This window comes from Anastrepha ludens, chromosome 4 (genome assembly GCF_028408465.1).
Source record: "Anastrepha ludens isolate Willacy chromosome 4, idAnaLude1.1, whole genome shotgun sequence".
Classification (NCBI taxonomy): domain Eukaryota; kingdom Metazoa; phylum Arthropoda; class Insecta; order Diptera; family Tephritidae; genus Anastrepha; species Anastrepha ludens.
The window spans coordinates 9,087,016-9,106,712 of record NC_071500.1 but is presented as its reverse complement, the minus strand read 5'-3'; the positions used below and the strand labels follow the sequence as shown (position 1 = coordinate 9,106,712).

Here is a 19,697-nt window from a genome sequence, read left to right as displayed (position 1 = left end):
ACCTTAACCGTTCTATTTCTATCGTATTGAGGCCATAGTGTTTTCGAAATAGCACACGATGAGACAGACCTCCATCTGTCTTGCGCTTTTTCTAGAAAGAAATTGTGTAGTTTCCCTTTAACGACGGCCAAGGGGACACCGATGTCTGAGAAGGGGACAGCTGGAACCGTTTCTGCCGACCCCTTTCTGGTAAGCTTATCGGCAATTTCATTTCCCTCTATATTCCTGTGCCCAGGAACCCAGATAAGGGAAATGTTTCCTGTTCGATCGAGGTGTTTGAGTTCCTCCTTGCAGGAGTTCACCAGAAGAGAGCTGCAATACGGCGACGACAGTACCTTGATCGTAGCTTGGCTATCGGAAAAAATATTAATGTCTGCCTCCCAACAGCGATCCCGAAGCATTTTGTATGCCTGCAGAATCGCGAAGACCTCTGCTTGAAAAACGCTGCTTGTTTCCGGCAGTTTAAAGGAAACCGAAATGCTGGCTGATTTAGAGAAAACTCCCGCTCCCACTCCAGATTCCATTTTGGATCCGTCAGTGAAAACAGAGGCATCTATATCCGTACCGACTCTCCCCTCTTTCCAGTCTTGCCTGCTCGGAAAGATAGCTCTAGCACAACCTTCAAAACACAGTTTGCGGATGGAGAGATCAGTGCGAAGAACAGAGAAGGAAGAGGAGATCTGCTTCAAGATGCTACTATGTCCTGCAGGAAATTGTCTCCAGAGGGCAAGTTCCTTCAACCTGATAGCGCTCTGAGCAGCAATGGATTTAGTGGAGAAGAGGGGAGATAAATATTTACACGGTTTATTTTAAAATATTGCGATACTTGGCATAATAATTTGTGGCATGCAATTACCATTTTTGACGAGAATTTTACTGAGTTTAACGTTTTCAGAGCTGCCTGAATATCCGAGTAAATATATACATACTTCCCTCGTACTTAGGTGTCTTTTCTTGAAGAGCAATAAACCCTCTCTTATGGTGATAGTTCTTGCCTGAAAAGCACAACAGTGATTAGGCAAGCGAAAGACGCATAGCTTTTCGGAGTAAACTACTCCACCAACCTGCTCATAAAACTTAGATCCTTCGGTAAATATGCTGACTCTTTTTTCATCATCCTGCGCTCCAGTGCCCTTTAGAGACGAATCTTATAATCAAGTATTTAGTAAAAGGACGTTCTACGCTGTTACAAAAATATGTGGTAGCTGGAACATGGCCATACAGCTAAAAAAATATTTCCAAATCCCAACCAAATAATCTGGCTTATTTTTTTTTTTTCAAACATTCAATTTTAAAATATAAAATTTTCAAAGTGCTTCAAAAACATTTTTTGCATACAAAATTTATTTATTTTTTAATTTAAGTGTTGCCTTAGCCCCGCCAACCCTTAGCCAGGTCTACGTTTCTGTATTTAGATAACATAAAAAAAGTATTCTAGATGATTTTCGTTGTGCCTCAAATACCTGCTCAGAAATGCTTACCAGCTCTTAGATTATTTTTTAAAAATCTAAAAAAAAGTTTCTACAAACGTTAATCTACGATATTTTTATAAAAATCTTCCAATCCGCTACTTCTTTTCTTAATTCTGGTACTTAAAATAAACAAAAAGAGATATTTTGTGAACACATATTTCGTAACTCACTTTTCTTAGCTGTCGAATTTCGCACTTTCAAGGCTAAATGTGACCCTAAATTGAATTTTATGTTTGGCGTGTGACTTACCTGTAAAGAGAAGAAAAAAGAATAAATTTATATTTACTTTTATTTCATATTTCCACAGATATAAATAGGCATTAAAAAGCGCAACGAAAGTGGATATTCTACAGGTTAGGTTAGGTAATATAGGCTGGCCCAAGCCCCACACAGACCATTTTGTTACATTTTGTCACATGAAGTAACTTCTTAAAAGTAGACTTAGAATAAGAAGAATCAAAGTTTAAGCAAGAAGAATAAGCATTAAATTGAGCTGGGGTGTACTTCTAAAAGCGGCATTCATTAAGCAGTTTTAGGAATAGCCACAAATAACATTACAACGGAAATGAGTGAGGCAACATTAAAACGAAGATAGATAGAGCAGATACGGATGATCTATTGAGCCCACAAAATTTTCAAAAACACATTACATCCACAACAGAACACGACTAGACTCCAAGAACATGGGATTTGTTAGTAAGCAACAAGAGCGATAGGACGGGATGCGATTAACGAATTTCATCGAGCTCGCAGAAGCTCTCTGAACAGAATCTAATCTATTAATTGGAGACTGCATGAAACGGTCTCCAAACAAATACCGCGTAGTCCAATAGTTTGAGAGTAAAAATAAATAAATAACTAATTGGCACTTATAGCCTTTTTAGGTTTTTGGCCGAGCTTCTCCTCCTATTTGTGGTGTGCGTCTTGATGTTGTTTAAGAGTATAGGGATCAGAAAACAAAGAACTATTTCGATTAATAAAGCCAACATTGCGAACGATTTAGAAACAATATAATTTGCGTGAGTGGTGAAGTGGTGCTTGGAGTCAAACTAGACACCCAGCAGCTTGAAGAAATATTACCCAAATTGAAGTCGCCTAAGACACAGAGTTTACTGCGCCACCAATTTTTTCACACATTGGTAGGATGTTGTCAATATTTGCATTATAAAGGGTTTGATTGAAAAGTAATGAGCCTTTCCGCGCGGAGCGTCTGCCAAGCGATCAACCGAATCGGCTGGTGAGGGAAAATGATCGTTGGACCTTCCCCTTCCACTAGAAACCGGTCCCAGTTCGCTGGCTACAGCGGTGCAGTCAACATCGCTCCGCGCGTGAATGTTATTTTAAAAGTGTGTTAGGATTTTGCAGTGGCGAAAATGCAGCGATCGTTGGAGCAACGTTACTCGATCAAATTTTGCGTAAAGCTAAACAAAACGAGTACAGAAAATATTGGGCTACTCAAGGAGGCTTACGGAGACCAATCTCTGTCCAGTGCCCAGGTAAAACTGTGGCACAAGTCGTTCAAGGAAGCCCGGGAGGACGTCGAAGACGAACAGCGATCTGGAAGGCCTTCGACGACGCAAACAGACGAAGATGTGAACCGGGTTTGTGAATTTTCGAACATTGACCGTCGTGCTAGTCCACGTGAGATCAGTGAAGAGTTAAACCTGTCCCCTCCGGACTTCTTCTTGTTCCCGCGCCTGAAAAGAAAGCAAAATCTCTGTCCCTGCGAGAAACGTCAAAGAGAGTTGTGTCGAAGAACTCCGCATCAAAAGAATTAACATTCAGCCAAATCTCGGTTAGGACGAAAGAGTCGTAATCCAGTTGCGAACTCAAAATGTAGACGGATTCAGATTTGGTTCTAAGTTTCGAAGAATTTTTTTTTTTTTATTAAATGCTAGTTTTGTGAACTCCAGAGAGAGAGGGGTTTTTTAATTCGTGGTTGAGGCTGACGACTTTTGTGAAAAAAAAAATCAAACGATCGGAGAGAAATATCTGAAGCGCGTAATATTTGATGTCAGCAATTTATGGTATCCGGGAATCCAAGCCTGAAATTGATGTATTTAATATCCTCCGAATTTGTAGCTTTTTATATCTTTTAGCGTTAAAATACTCGTGACAGCAGCATATTTTCCGGGTGGCACTTGGATTGGCACAAATTTTGATTGATTTCAGCGTGGTCTTGGATATTTTCCATACTGCTTAATACTTATTCAGAATGTTTGTCTTACCATCCAGCTTCAATTAAACGAACGATTTCTACTTATAAGGCGAGTGCACTTACAAAATTTAAGATATCTTGAATTACTATTTTTACCTGCAGCCAATACTTGTATAAAGTCTCCTAATGTGGCATCTAAAGGCCTTTTATTCACTAAAACACACTTTAAAAGTATTTCAGATACATTTGAATAAAACTTTAAGTATCGTACTTTTTGCCTCTACGTGCGTAATGATAAATCGGCGCACAAAGAAAAATATGAAATAAACCATGAACAATGAATTCATGATTCATTGCTTACAAAGTCTTAAAAATTTGAACGCATACACATCAATGAACTGCGACATTGGCTTCATTGGAGAGAAGATAAGCTTTTATGTCATAATTCACTTATCCAATGCCCAATGCAGCGTTTCGTCTGGCAAGCACCAGCGCAGACAAAAAGTGTTATTGAAAAACCTTAAAGTTTAGCAGATTAACAGCAAATGCAGTTAAATACGAAACGAAACATAACAAAAGGTAATTAATCTTCATTGAAATAAATTAGAAATTAAATCGGTTCATTTGATAGATGTGGAGCACCGAGGTGAACTTTTAGGTGGTAAAGCTGATGGAAAATCATAACTGGCACTAATTTCAAAATGTAATGGAAATGACTTAAGTTAAAGAAGAAAAATTAAATTGTGGTTCTCTAATATTTTCAAGATGCCCACATGGCCTCTTTATTTATCGATTGTGGGTATCGTTTTAACGTACAACTGCCGTTCTTCGACAGATGGTTGCCGTACGCGTAGTAAGCGCCAGTCCAAATAGACAGACAGACATAGTGGAAAAGCATATCGTGAAAATATGAGTGCTTCAAGTGGTGGAACACTAAAAAGAATCGAGGTTTCAGAAATAAATATGTGGCGGCGGTATCGAAAGCAAATGACGCGCTTGGTTCGATCATTGATGGAAATATGATCACAGTGTCAACACTCATGCGCATCAAAATCAGCAATCCTGTGCAAAGGTACTGGTCACTAGGTCGATCTTGGACTGCGAACAGTTCATAAAACTGGTCTTTAAGCAGCAGTTTGAGACCAAACTTATTGAGAATAGAGAAAGTTTTTTTTTTTGTGGGTGAGATAGGGTTCAAAATGACTTCGCACATGACTACAGCGACCGTCGTCTATTGCGTCGAGTGGTGTGGCCACTGAAACCCGTCCCTCCTCTCCTTCTGGGGAGACACCCTTCCCGGGACTACTTTCTGTATTACTTCGGGAAGGCATCCATAAAGGACCAATTCTATTCACCCACCATATTTGTAACCAGCTTTCTTGCTATAGGCTCGTCTTCTTGTGTCTCTATCTGTGCGGCTTCGCTTTCTTGCTCTGTGTAGAGGTCTATCTGTTTTTTCGTAGTGCGTTTTCGATGTATTTCTTTACCGTGTTTCAGCTATCTTCGCGTTCGAGCATTTTGCTGAGTATGTTGCTCGGCGCAATGTCGGCAATCTGCTCACTCAGAGCATTTCTTTCCGCGAGCCATCTGTCACAACTCAAGAACGTTAGTTCAGCGTCATCGCTCGACGCCTCGCAGTATATGCACTTGGGATCGCTTATCTTGCCCATGCGGTGTAGGTATCTCCGGAAGTATCCGTGGCTCGAGACGAACTGTGTTAAGAAGAAGTTCGCGTCCCCGTAGTTCCTTTGGATCGTGCGATAACGTGCTTCTTCTTGGAGTCCCACGCACACATTCGTTCCTAGGCCATGAGATCGACGGATATCTCCCCGCTGATTACAAAGACTTCAGCGTCAGAGACAGTACGGTAGGCTGAGGCAATTTTGAGTGCCGCTGTTCGTTGCACAGCCTCCAGTGTATTGTGCTTGACTTTGCAGTTTACCTCAATTAGCCTTCTTTTGCTCTGTGTTGGCCCACCGATGTTTGCCATTAACCTATTTTGCATTTCCGTGACTTTTGCTGCTTTGGTAGCCGCATGCAGTATCTGCGCTCAGAAAGTAAGCTTGCAGTCAAGTTGAATACCTAGGTATTTCACTACTTTTTGGGTCACTAAGGACGTGTCGCCTATTAGCGTGCTGATCTCGAGTGGCGTGTGATCTCGTGTCATAGGATGACTTCGGCCCTTATCATAACTTGGTTCAGCTTCCTACTAGCGTCCTCAGTGTCCCGGGCTGGTATGACCGCCGCTATATCGTCCGCGTATTTATGCTCAATATCTCGTCGCAGCTCAGATTCCAGAGATCGGGGCCGAAAATAGATCATTGGGCTGCGCCAGACGTTACCGTTTTTGTTTTCTAACCACCTGGTGTGTCGTACAGCAGTTCACGCTCACTCAGGTGACTCTGGCGAATCCTTAGCAGGTATGCAGGTATTATACTGTCTATCCATCGTTAGCTTTTAAAGGTGTTTCGTACATAAAGCATTGCCAGGACGGTGATGCGGGAGAGATAAGACGTAATGAGACGAAAATAGTCAACCAATTACGAGAAGCTAAGCATATTATACCAATGTCCTCATCCCCCAACATGGCTTTGGAATATATAGGGTTGTTCAAAAGGAGCGCTTCAACTTTTTTCCGATAGGGAGGGCGAACGACGCAATATTTTTTATTTTTCGCTTGTCATTTGTAAACTTCATTACTATACATTTCATTTGCAAATCGTGCAAATTTTTTATGAAAATAATCGTTCTGTTGCTGCTACTTTAAGAGCATTACGGCCATTTTACGGTCCATTTAACAAGCCGTCCCGTTTTGGGGTTATGTGATGTCATTGGTCTACATTAACAAGCCGGCGACGATTTGTGAGCTCAGAGCGAATATTGAACGCGAAATTGCTGGAATTTTGGCCGATTTATGCAAAAGAGTGGTCGAAAATTGGGTTCAACGATTGGACTTCGTAAAACGTGCACGCGGTGGTCATGCAAAAGAAAACGAATTTCATACTTAAATGTATATGTTCAAACTCGATAATAAAAAAAAATAGTTAAAAAAGTCAAACCGTTTGTGTTTTATTCAAAAAAGTTCAAAAGTTGAAGCGCTCTTACTGAAAAACCCTATAAAATTGGCGCGCACACCCTTTTTGGCTGTTTGGCCAAGCTGCTCCTCCTATTTGTGGTGTGCGTCTTGATGTTGTTCCACAAATGGAGGGACCTACAGTTTTAAGCCGTGGCAGGACGAATGGAGGAACTCCGGATGATGGACGTATCGATTGACTCCGAATATCACAAAACGGATAAACCGAAAGCATGGGCAGATAGATTTCTACCTGACTCAAGTACTTAGTGGACATGGATGCTGTAAAGCTTATCTGCATAGATTTAAGCATAAACACGAGCCGTACTGCACCTTTTGTGACAGACTGGTTGAAGATGCAGAGCATGTTTTTTTTGTCTGCCCTCGTTTTGAGCTGAAAAGAGAGTGATAGGGTTGGGAAGCCAATATTGGTTAGTAACCTAGTAGTTATCATGCTTGACTCAGAAGAATATTGGTCCGCTGTCAGTATTATGGCAAGAATAGTAATTACCAAAGTGCATCGCGCTAAAAACAGTGCAGATTTTAATGAAGAGGCAATAGGCTGATCCCGTGAAGTATTACCTAACGGTCATCCCGCGGAAGGGAAACAGGACTGGGGTGGGTTTTTAGTGGGTGAGTCAAAAAACAAGTCTCACACTTTTCGGCTTTTAATGCTGTTTGCCACCCCCATAAGAAAAAAGTTTGAAGCCGACTCCGCTCGGCAGATGGTTTTTTTTTATGAGGAGAAATACACTCGGGGGTTTGGCATTACCTGTCGAGGGGTGACCGCTGTTAGAACAAATCAATCATCTACGACTGCCGCCGTATTTTCAGACTCATAAAAAAATATTATTGACCAAATAGTAAAACTTTCGGCGGCAAATGTTGGCATTTACGCTCCCGTTTCTTGGCGAGAGTTATTTTTAAGAATAGAGTGACTGTGGCAGTCTTATTATATCGCTGCGTTATGTTGTGAGTTTCTTATCCAAAGAAACTAAAACAAAAAACCGAGTAATTTAGCTACCTTTGCAAAGGAAAGAGCAGGTCCAATTTAATTCTGATGGAGTTACCGCTGGCACTTAGTATTTTTTGCATAAAGGGAACAAGTTCCATAAATTATAAGTTCAAACGAACCCAGGCAAAGTCAAGTGTCCTCAAGGAAAAGAACAAAAACGGAAAAAAGAGTATACAAACTCAGCAACTACAAACAATGGGCCAGAGAATAACAGCAAATCGAATTGCGCATACAACGAGTGAGCCAAAGGTGCAAGATCACCAAGCAACAATTGCCGATTTGACCATAGATAAAAGTAAATAAAAGCAACAACAATGGGGCATAGATGAATAGGTAAATAATTGTAAGCGCTGCTGATCAAAACGAGCATACGCCAATATAACTTACGCACACATACATCCATACATCTACGCGCATACATCACTAAGTAACCATATATGTATGTATGTACATGCACGAAGTCATGGTCATGATCATTTTGCAAGCGCCGAACATTTATGTATGTTAGTGTGATTTCGATTTGGTAGGCTCGTATGCTCGACGTAGAAAAAACGTTGCCAGGTGGCGACTTTTATGGACATGAATACACCAAAACACAGACTGCGGAACTGAAACAAAGCGGCAGCTCCCAAAAACAACAAAAAAAAAACACGAAAAACAACAAGCCGAAAAACAGCTTACAAAGTCGGTACAAGTGGTTCAGTTTATATATTAATTAGTTCTAAAAAAATTAAATTTTTTTTTTTTTTTCAAAAATATTTTGCTATTTATAGTAATTGGAAAATAGTTAAATCCATGATAATGCTGCTCAAAATAATATTTTTGAAATATACAATATAATAACGATTTATGTAGTATTTTTATTTCAAAAATTGATTTTTACTACCTCTGATGCACTGTGCCGCACTGGTCAGCAAGTGAGCTGTTTGAATGGGGCCGCTAAAAAACAACGCAGCAACTTGTATTTATACAAATATGGGCTACGAAAGTGGCACGTTGCCACTTGCCACCAAAAATGGGCATATTGAGTTTTTGTTTTGTTAATAAAAACCGGAACGAACAAAGCACACGAGGGTGGCTTAGTAAGTCGTTGGAAATGGTGTTTCTAATATGCAAAGGGCGATCAATTTAGAGGTATCGGATTTTAAATTGAAATAAAACAACGAAAATTCAAAATGATTGGGCAGCCTTTATTATTTTTGTGTAGAGTCATTCATGACATCGAATTTTTAAAGATAGTCCCTTTCAAATGTTGGTCGCAACTGCGCCGTAATTCAGTCATCTCTAAACACCAATTTTGAATGACTCGCGACTCGCTGGAGGACCTCGGTCGGTATCTCGTGAATAACTTTAGTATTGATGGGTTGCAATACTTCAATTGCAGCTGGTTTATCCACAAAGACTCAACATACCCTCATAGATAAAAGTCACACGATCTTGGTGGCCAATCCACTGGTTCGAGACAAGTGATAAATTGCTCAACGAAAAGGCGACGCAGTAAATGCAATGTTTCACGGGCTGTATTGCAAGTAGCGGCGTATTGCAGGAACCCAGTGGTGTGGAGATCGCGCGCTTAAATTTCCGGCATCAAAAAGTCGTTTATCATGGCGCGATAATATTCGCCATTCACTGTTACATTGGCGCCAGCCTCGTCTTTGAAGAAATATGTGTCGATGATTCCTCCCGCCCATAGGCCGCACCAAACTGCTGTTTTCAATGGATGTTCTTGAATGGCTTCAGACAATGGATTTCTCTTCAGCCGAAATACAGAAATGTTGCTTATCGGCATAGCCATGACAAGCCAAAAATGGGCCGCATTGCTGAACATCGCTAATTTGGCCTGAGTGCGCAATGAACACTTTTCACAGAGCGTCGGTTTTCGTAATGCATTTGCACGATTTGTAAACGTTGTTGAGGCGTTAACCTTTCCATAATTACATTTCAATGAACGCTGAAAAGAATGATGTATTTAGTTTGACAGTAGTCATGCTTGGTTTGTCAAAAAACCCTATTGGAAGAAGTACTTCCAATCTGATCACCCTTTAAACGCACGCATTTTTAATGGCTATGAGTCTTTGTTTTCTTTTTTACAGTTTCACGATATTTTTTACATCGCTCGACATTTTATGATTTTGCTCTTTTATTGGTATTAATTGCTTTCCTTTTTTCTATATATTTTTTGGTACGCTCGGTGGCCCATAAGGCAAAGATTTTCCAGTATGGATTTTCATACTAAATAATCTTATAAGACTGCGATAGAATTTCCGCAATTTTCTCGTACGTGTAATTATTCAAACTGTAAAATTCTAAAAAAAAATATTGTAAAATCTACATATCTAACAATTACGAGTATCTTCAACAATACATTCTGTGTTCCAACGCTCCATTTATACATTTTGGAAATTCCGCCTTCTAATTTTCAAATTCTACACATTTTGGAAATTCCGCATTGTAAAATTTTACATGACGAAATAAAAAATAAAATGTATACATTTGACAGGTTTTAATGTTTGATAGCTTTCCATATTTTATTTACATCCGTGACGATTTGTATGTCCTGTCGCCTTTGCAGATTTTCAAGCGCTCAATTATTTGCTATGATAAACCTTAGACACGTTTCGTGCACAACTTCAAAAACCTGGTGGAAAAATCTGTTTTGCTTACAAGAGGACAACATAAACAAAATATACATATTTAGAGCAGCCCTCGTAGGAAGTGATAACTGATGGACTGGATAGTAGCAAAACAACATACTTTGTATACCGGCGCATACAGACCAACAGACGCATTTGTTGTTAACTGTATGTTTACATATACAATACATTAGGGTGTCCCTTAAATTTCAAGTTCGATATTTTTTTTAAAGAAGAAAGATCTAGCCGACGTCTGGAAGAAGAGGAAAGGATTGTGAGACAAAGAGAATCACTGGCTGTTGCAACTTCTTGCACCATAAATAACTTAGAAAGTGCCGAACAAATCTTGAATTCTGATCCCAGCTTGCCGGACGTTCGCTGCCATGAGCAAAGTTCAAAAAAAGGTAGAAAGAATCTTATAACACCTAAATTAGTTGCAGCTTCGGATCGATGCCAGTTAAGTATTAGAGACAGACCATTTACATTCTTAATGCGATGGTAGAAGCGCTTGGTCTGAGTAGCAATGATTCCCCTTGAAAATCAAGGGCAGAAGCAATAAAATCTGACTTCCATAATAATGTACCCGAAGTAGTCACAGTCCATTGGGATGAAAAACTAATACCCGGGTTGGATGTACGCAGTTCAAAAGCAGAACGCTTGCAAGTTATTGCTTCGTGAGAGAACAGCTTCTTGCTTTTAAAAACTATAGAGGTCTTCTAGAAAACATTAAGCTAAGGCCGTATCAACAGCTCTCGATTAAGTAGAGATAATGTGCTGCGACACAACAGCTTCCAATACTGGCCGTTTGATTGGAGCTTGACTTATTTTGGAGCAAACTTTAGGAAGAGAACCGCTGCTTTTTGCCTGTTGTCATCAATTTTATGTAGCTGGCTTTGACACCATGTTTATGAATTCGTCCTTAAAGCTGTCGTTGTTTCTTAATATTTCATAGGGCAGAATTAGACAAAAGTTTTGTTTTCAATTTCTAAAGCTTCTATAAGCAAGTTTAGTCATCACTTGTGGTATTTATGTGAATAGACACTCATTCTATCTCTGTTTGATGATGAAGTTGATAACCAAACTAAAAAGTGATGATCCAACTTTAACAGGGACAAAACCTCAGATTTTAGGAAACGCTATGATCCGTCCAAGGAAGAACTGGCTCAAATGTTGTTTGGTAAGTTAAATTGACTTTTTGTGATATTTTCAAATCTCTTGTTGATTTTTTTTTTTTGTTTTTGTTATTTATCTTATTTTTCTTCTTTTTTTTCAGACAAAAACACTGGATGATTTCGTATCGGAGAAAAACAAACAGATCGGCGGACAGTTTTCTAAAGGAAGATGCATCATCTTGGGACAATAGTGCTGCTTTTCTGAAAGCAAAAAAGAGTCGAATCGTAACTCTTAAGCGGCTTTTTACACCAGCGAGATGTCTGAATGATGAACTGTGGTTTGGTTAGATTGAAGCCTGAAAGACACTACAGTAGTCGGACAGCCGTAAACTGAAGTAGATCCCCAGATGTTGGGAATATATCCTCCACCCACTCTGCCCTCGAGCTTTAGGCCATCTATTTATACATGGATGGTCTTGACCTATATTACATCATCTCGTTCCAATTCTTCCCTTGAGGGTTGGAGGGTTGTCAAACGTTGTAATGGCAAGTGTAGGCTGTAGTGCATAGTCCACCAGTTCGGGAAGCGACGAATGAATAAACTTAGTAAGCAAAAGTTCGGCTTTTCTTAATATCTACGTCTCTTCAGAAATCGATAAAAAACTTTAGATTTCTACACTTGTGAAGAAAAATCAAGACACAAAATACAAATTCCTTTGCAAAGCAAAGTGGATTTGATTAAAAGATTTTTTTTTTTTTTATTTATATTAAGAAAACCGAAAAAGACGTAATAAAAAAAAAACATAAGAAAAAAAATTATAATTTTTTTAATAAAAAAAAATTTAAAAAATTTTATAATAATAATTTATAACAATAAAATTTCAAAATACTAAATTTACAAATTTAATAAAAAAAACATTTTTTTTTGATTACGTCTTTTCCGGTGTTCTTCATATAACAAATGCAGTTTATAAAATAATAATTTTATAATTTTAATAAAAAAATGAACTCAAAAAAAATTTTTTTTTTAATAATAAAAGGCATATTTTTAATTTTTTAAATTTTGTTTTTAATTTTTAAATTTTTTTTTTTCATTTTTTTTTCTCATTTTTTATATATATGTTTTTAATTTACAATTTTTTTTTAACTTTTAATTTTTATTTTTATTTTAAAAACTTATTTTTTTTTTATTTTAAAAATTTATTTTTTTTATTTTTTTTTAATACGTCTTTTCCGGTTTTCTTCATATAACAAATGCAATTTATAAAATAATAATTTCATAATTTTAATAACAAATAAATTAAAAACTTAACACAAAAAAAAACTAAATAAAAAACAATAAAAAAAAAATAAAATCAAATAATTTTTTTTTTTTTAATTTTTAAAATTATTTGTTTTAATTAAACAAATTTTTTTTTTTTAATTTTTTTTATTACGTCTTTTCCGGTTTTCTTCTTCTTAACAAATGCAATTTATAAAAACTGGAATTGATCCTGTTTAATTTTTTTATAATCCCTCGGATTTTCTTCCGCAACCATTTCATTTTTATATGGAAGAAGGCGCAAACAGCCCTCGGCGCAAGAAGCATTTCACCGCGCTAAACTTTTATTGTTACTATACCAGCATTCAATGGGCTATAACACTGTATACTCGAAATTTTTCTAAATATTCAAATAAAAAAGTTTAAAATTTAGATGAAAATTTGTTGCACTTCTTTTAATTTTTCTGCAAAGCTTTGGAAAAAACGAAACAAAAAATAACAAACAAATTTTAACTCGAAAAAATTTTAAATATTAAAAAAATCAGCATGCACTAGATTATGAAAGCTACTGTATGTAGTCAAGCGCCAGAATAATACAGTAGATTGCAAGGTTTAGCCGTGCGAAACAAAATTGTGACAGTAATTTGAACTGCCATGTCATTGGGGATTCGGAAGCAAAATTGTGCCCACACATTTCACACGCTTTCTTCCTGCTCTTCCAATCAGTTGCTATTCAGATGGCAATGAAGTAATGTGAGCGTTGATTTTTTCTTTACTTCACCAACACAATCAGATCAACTCCAGTTACGTCAGAAAACCAGCTGATTTCTTTAAAATTGCTGAGAGTCGGTTAACCAGCTGATGTTGGCCACAGCTTTTGAATTCTTAGCACCGTGGAAGAGATTGTACAGTTTTTTATTGATAAATAATACTTTCCAAATGTTACCCATGTTACGCTAAAAAAATTCGGTACTCTTGGTGATGACACTGTCCCGTTAGTACTTAAACAAACATTTTGTACACTTTCCTAAGCAGTGATAAAATAAAGGTTGTACCTTTCGTATTCCAAGACCTTACTACAATATAATTTTGGCAGTTTTGTACGAGGTTGAGTGTTCGCATATTGACTGCCTTTCCAGAGCTAGTTCTTCATTTAGTTGCGTTTTCATAAAGGAGAGTGATTTGTATATGTCTGCCGTACTCAATCTCGGCAAGCGAATACCTTCCATTCGAGCTCATCGGCTCTCTGATTTGCTTAGGCAAAGAATAGACAAAATCAATTGGCAAATTTCCATATTTTTCAGTGTTTTCCCCATTGAGCAGCGATTCCACGGTCAGGGCGAACGAGTACCGATGCTTTTTACCGAGAACCGAGCTAGTCTACTCAAATTCGTCGATGAGCCTTCTTATTCCGGGACATGTTGATGATTATAAGAACCGAACATATCCAGAATTTTGCGAAATTGTGCAGTTTCACGGATCCATCATTTTTCTTAGTGGATTTTGGCTATTTTTATGTACATAGTTATCGAATGAAGTACCGTTACAATTACACTCAATTGTAATAAAAACAAATTACATTTACTGAAAAATTTACTTTTCAAAGGTAGAGAATATGAAGCGAATAAAGATCCAGCGGCTCCGCTGGCTGGGTTATGTTGTCCGAATGGATACAAACGCTGCGGCTCTGAAAGTATTCGGTGCGGTACCAGCTGGTGATAGCAGAGGAAGATGAAGGCCTTCTCTACGTTGGAAAGATCAGGTGGAAAAGGACTTGGCTTCACTTGGTGTGTCCAATTGGCGCCGGTTAGGACAAATAAGAAACGACTGGCGCGCTTTTTTAAACTCGGCTGATAACGCATAAGCGATTATTGCGTCAATCAAAAAGAAGAAGGTAAAAAAATTATATAATATATCATTCGGGAAATATTTTGATGCTGAAGAAAAAAAATTTATCAAAATCCAAGCATTTAAATATAAATATGAAGAAAGATATAGAGAGCGGTATAGCGGCAAAGTTACGAGGAGCGAAATACAATTGGAATTGAATAAAACCAACCAATTGCAATGTGAATTGTTCGACCACGGGCGATAATAGTTTTTACAAGCACGCGAAAATACCACACAAACTCCGATTTACTAGACAGTTTCTACGTTCCCATTGGCATCTACAGCCACAAGAATCGACTTGCTCACCAAGAACTTTGATTGGCGAAACATAAAAAGAGTGAAGCTACAAAATTAACACGCTTCAGGGTGATATGACGGCTTTACATAAACTAAAGTAGACCGACATTGGCAGGATCAGCATAGAGAACAGAAGGCGACCGGATCAGATAAAAGTAATAAGTAACGCATGGCATTGAAAACACCTGAGCACAACAAGTGTTTATTATTATTATCATTATTATCACGTCAAGCTTTGATTGGAGGCCCGAAGACGGCACGGCACACCATCACCTTGCTTGCACACTTCGAGCAATTTGCAGTCATGAAGCTGTGGTGGTGCTGGTGCTAGTTGAGCGCGTGCGCAACGACATGTTTGGCTGTAGATACACACGACTGCAATGCCAAAAAACTGTTTTTCAAACAGCTGCACCAATTGAGTTGGTATTTATCTGCGCTAACTACAAATAGCGAATTTACACAGTCAGAGCCACCTTATACGCATGCGCAATAGAGCGCCAACGGCAGTTGCATTGCGGATAAGCGAATGGAAAGAATTTCAAATATTTTTGCATTTTACAGCCATTCAGTATTTGTTTCTTTTCGTCTACAAAAGAGCTTTTAGCTTTGTTTTCTATATGTATGAGCGTGTATGTATGTATTTATGTGTGTATGTATGTCTCCATATGCGAAAAGGTACATTTACGTTGTTAAAAGATACTGCATGTAGGTACATGCCAGTCTACGAGTTTAATAAGTTGCAATTAACTGTTGGCCGACGTCGGTGCCAAGTAGAGATTTATACGATAATTGCAAAATGTAATTGGCTTGGCCAGCCAATGATGATGCTGTGATCTTGACAGAGCTGTAAAAAATACGAAATTGCCGTGGTTCAAGGAGAGATCGGTACAAGTTGGCTGAAGTCAATGTCGTGAGATGACATTAGATGCGCACACGCTTGGAGGCAAAATCATTACTGCAAGTACAATGTCTTGTTTTGATTACTTAGAATTCTATACGCGAGGTGCTGCTTACGTTTTGAGCATCGATAATATAAACTAATATCTATCATTGGTTATTCACTGTTTTTAGTTTTATATTTTTATGTGTGGAATGGTTAGAGCAGAGTAATGGAACGTGGATGGCAACATATAAACCTACACACAGCACTGTTTAAGAAGCAAGGAGAGACTAAAATGAAGAAACGGCGATTAATTCGAACTTCGCTTTTTGCGAATTAGCTACCGGTGGCAGTCTCATGAGAGGCGATGCCAGCAATACACCCTTTTTGGATGTTTGGCCGAACTTTTCCTCCTATTATGCGTCTTGATGTGTTTCCACAAATGGATACCAACTGTACCAACTATTTTTCGGTATATAACTAATAATAATAATAAAAACATTTTTCTAATAGCGGTCGCTCCTCGGCAGACAATGGCAAACCTCCGAGTGTATTCCTGCCATGAAAAAGCTCCTCATAAAAATATCTGCCGTTCGGAGTCGGCTTGAAACTGTAGGTCCCTCCATTTGTGGAACAACATCAAGACGCACACCACAAACAGGAGGAGGAGTTCGCCCAAACACCTAACAGAAGTGTACGCGCCAATTATTTATTTTTATTTTTTTTTTAACTAATATTCCTATGACGATTTGGGACTAACAGATTCGACCTCGGCTGGCCACAATTATAAATACTCTATACTTAATCCTATCATAAGTTCAGTAACAAGTTAAGTCCGTTTTAGATATAAAATTATAATAATTTTTTTTAATACAGTTAGTTTTATTTAAAGATCTAGCGTCCACGTGGGCTGGGTCATGTCGTCCGAGTGAAAACAAACGCCGCGGCTCTGAAAGTACTCTGCGGTACCAGCTGATGGTAGCAGAGGAAGAGGAAGACCCCCGCTACGTTGGAAAGATCAGGCGGAGAAAGACTTGGCTTCACTTAGTGTGTCCAACTAGCGCCGGTTAGCGCGAAACAAAACAACTGGCGGGTCAAAATCGCGTAAGCAGTTAACGCGCCAATCAAGAGGAAGAAGTTTTATTTAATCACGTAAATATTCCTAAAAATAATTTATTATTTTCATTCGAAATTGTCACCATTTGCTTTTACACAAATCTTCAACCGATTAGGCCATTCATCTATTGCAGCACGTGCGGTTTCCATGGATATTGACGTCGCTGCGCGAACCAAAGATTGTTTGAGACTCTCCAAATTTCTGTGAGCTCTTCGGCAGGCAATGTTCCCCAATGCTAACTAAACAATTTTTTTCTTTATTTATATGAAGAAAACCGGAAAAGACATAATAAAAAAGACATAAAAAAAAATTTATAATTTTTAATTATTTTTTCATAAAAAAAATTTTAAAAATTTTATTATAATAATTTATAATAATAAAATTTCAAAATAATAATTTTATAATTAAAAAAAAAAATAAAATAATTTTTTTATTTTTTTTTATTACGTCTTTTCCGGTTTTCTTCATATAACAAGTGCACTTTATAGAAAAATAATTCTATAATTTTAATAAAAAATAAATAAAAAAAATTAACTGAAAAAAAAAAATAAATAAAAAAATTATAATAAAAAACATTGTTTTTAATTAAAAAAAATGTTTCTTGTACATTTTTTTTAATTTCAAAAATTTTTTTTTAATTAAAACTTTTTTTTTTAATTTTAAAATTTTTTTTAAATTTTTTTTTTTTACTTTTTAAATTTTTTTTAAATTTTTTAAATTTCTTTTCTTTAATTTTTAAAATTTTGGTTTTTAATAAAAAATTTTTTTTTTTTAATTTTAAATTTTTTTTTTAATTTTAAATTTTTTTTTAATTTTTTAAATTTTTTTTCTTTAATTTTTTAAATTTTTTTTCTTTAATTTTTTAAATTTTTGTTTTAAATTAAACATTTTTTTTTAATTTTTTTTATTACGTCTTTTTCGGTTTTCTTCAATAATTATCTTCTAATAATTTTATAATTTTAATAAAAAAGAAATAAAAAAAATTTACCAAAAAAAATAAAAAAAAAAGATTAAAAAACATTCTTTTTAATTTTTTTTTATTTAAATTTTTTTTTTTTAATTTTTTTTTTTTTTTAATTTTTTTTTGTTTTTTAAATTTTTTTTTATTTTTTTAATTTTTTTTTATTTTTTAAATTTTTTTTCTTTCATTTTTTAAATTTTTGTTTTAACCCTTTCGCTCCGACTTTTGCAGGGGATTTGCTCAAACTTTATTTTTGAATTTTTGGATACCCATTGGTACTTTATGGGCATAGAAACCAGATGAAGCTTGTAACTTATGTAGATAACGGTATTTTGAGGTGGGACATATGTGTCCCAGCAGTATTTAAAAATGGGATATATTTGTCCCAACAGGGTACAAACTACACCTAGAAAGTAGAAACATTTTTTTGGTAATAACATATGATTTGTACTTTTATTTATTTTATGAATGTGATGAAGCGAAACATTGTATACAGAATGGCAAATTACAAGCCCGGCAAATAATTTTTGTTCTTTTCTCGACTTTTCGATTGGCGCATGCTACGCACCGACGTCTTTTAGACTGCTATATGAGTAAATGATCTCCCACATTTGTCATTGATTTATACCTATTCGATGATCTTCCAGACCGACGGGATCGTTTATATGCGGTAGATTCCTTTCCTTTTTCACTTAGCGACTCAGCAATCTCGACCAGCACTGGTAAGAAGGCAGGTTTCTTCCTATTCAGCTCCGAATATATAACCCAAGTGTTTACAGCAGCCATCATCATGCCACGATAAAATACTTTTTTCCACCATTTATTTGATTTTCTGTTTATATCATACAATCCCGACATTTGATCTGCCAAGTCCACACCGCCCATTATTGCGCGGTACGTCTTTGCGATATCAGGGCATGGAAACTCTGCCTCAGTTCCATCTTTCATTTTGCGTCTAACAGTGCTCATTTCAGAGTGTGGTAGTTACTGAGCAGCATTACCTCTTTGACGTCCTGCCACTTTACCGCTATGGTACCTGCTATCAAGAAAGTTACTTAAAAAATTAATTAAAGGGTTTTAGTTTGACTTCGTACCCGCCGAATTAACTTTGAAAATAGCTTCGCCTCGCTGCAATTTTTCTGGTATTTGCGGAAGATTCTTCCGGTTGGACATGAATGTTCCTAAAGCTGGATATTGTATGTTGTTAATAAGATTAACAGTGGTGAAAAAACGATCAAAGCAAAGTGTCACGTCAGGGTTAGAAATCGTTGCTGCAAGATCATTCACAACTCGTTCGCCGAGTGTCCTTTCAAGGACAGATTCTTCTTTTCCACAATAGATACTCGTGTCATAGGTGTCTCCAGTCAAAGAATCGCAGCGAAGCCACATTTTGATGCCCCGTTTCACTGGCTTGAGTGGCATATATTGCTTGGGCAATGTACAAAGATATGCTTCTTGGAAACAATTTGCGAAAAATTTCGTAGGGGGTTGAGTGGCGCCCAATATTTACAGCAATTTTGCATTCGCGGTGGTCACTAACCGATTTTCTTGAAACAAACGACTCATTCGGTGTGCTCCAAATAACCGTGCCTGAGGCTTCCTCACCTCGTGCAGGTTGATCGTCTATGCCACCATTCTCGTCACTCAATCCGGTCTCCTCTAAATCGCTGGAAGAATCGTCATTGCCAGTGGTTTTATCTAACTCAGGACTATAAATATCATCACTTTCGTCACAAAAATCAGTTCCTGATTCCATGGATTCATCATCATCTTCTTAAAGTAATGCACTAATTTGATCGCGATTTAATTTCGACATTTTTGCTGTCTA

At 37.0% G+C, this 19,697-nt stretch overlaps 1 protein-coding gene across 1 annotated transcript; it reads right to left on the bottom strand.

Annotated features, from left to right (window-relative positions):
• Positions 1-18,454: 18,454 nt before the first annotated feature.
• Positions 18,455-18,817, bottom strand: LOC128860895 (uncharacterized). The gene has a single exon (XM_054098688.1). The coding sequence runs from the start codon at positions 18,815-18,817 to the stop codon at positions 18,455-18,457; it is 363 nt and encodes a 120-aa protein (XP_053954663.1).
• Positions 18,818-19,697: the final 880 nt, after the last annotated feature.

Excerpts from the sequence above, each read along its gene's own strand:
- LOC128860895 (XM_054098688.1), bottom strand. The coding sequence starts at position 18,817 with ATGAAAGATGGAACTGAGGCAGAGTTTCCATGCCCTGATATCGCAAAG.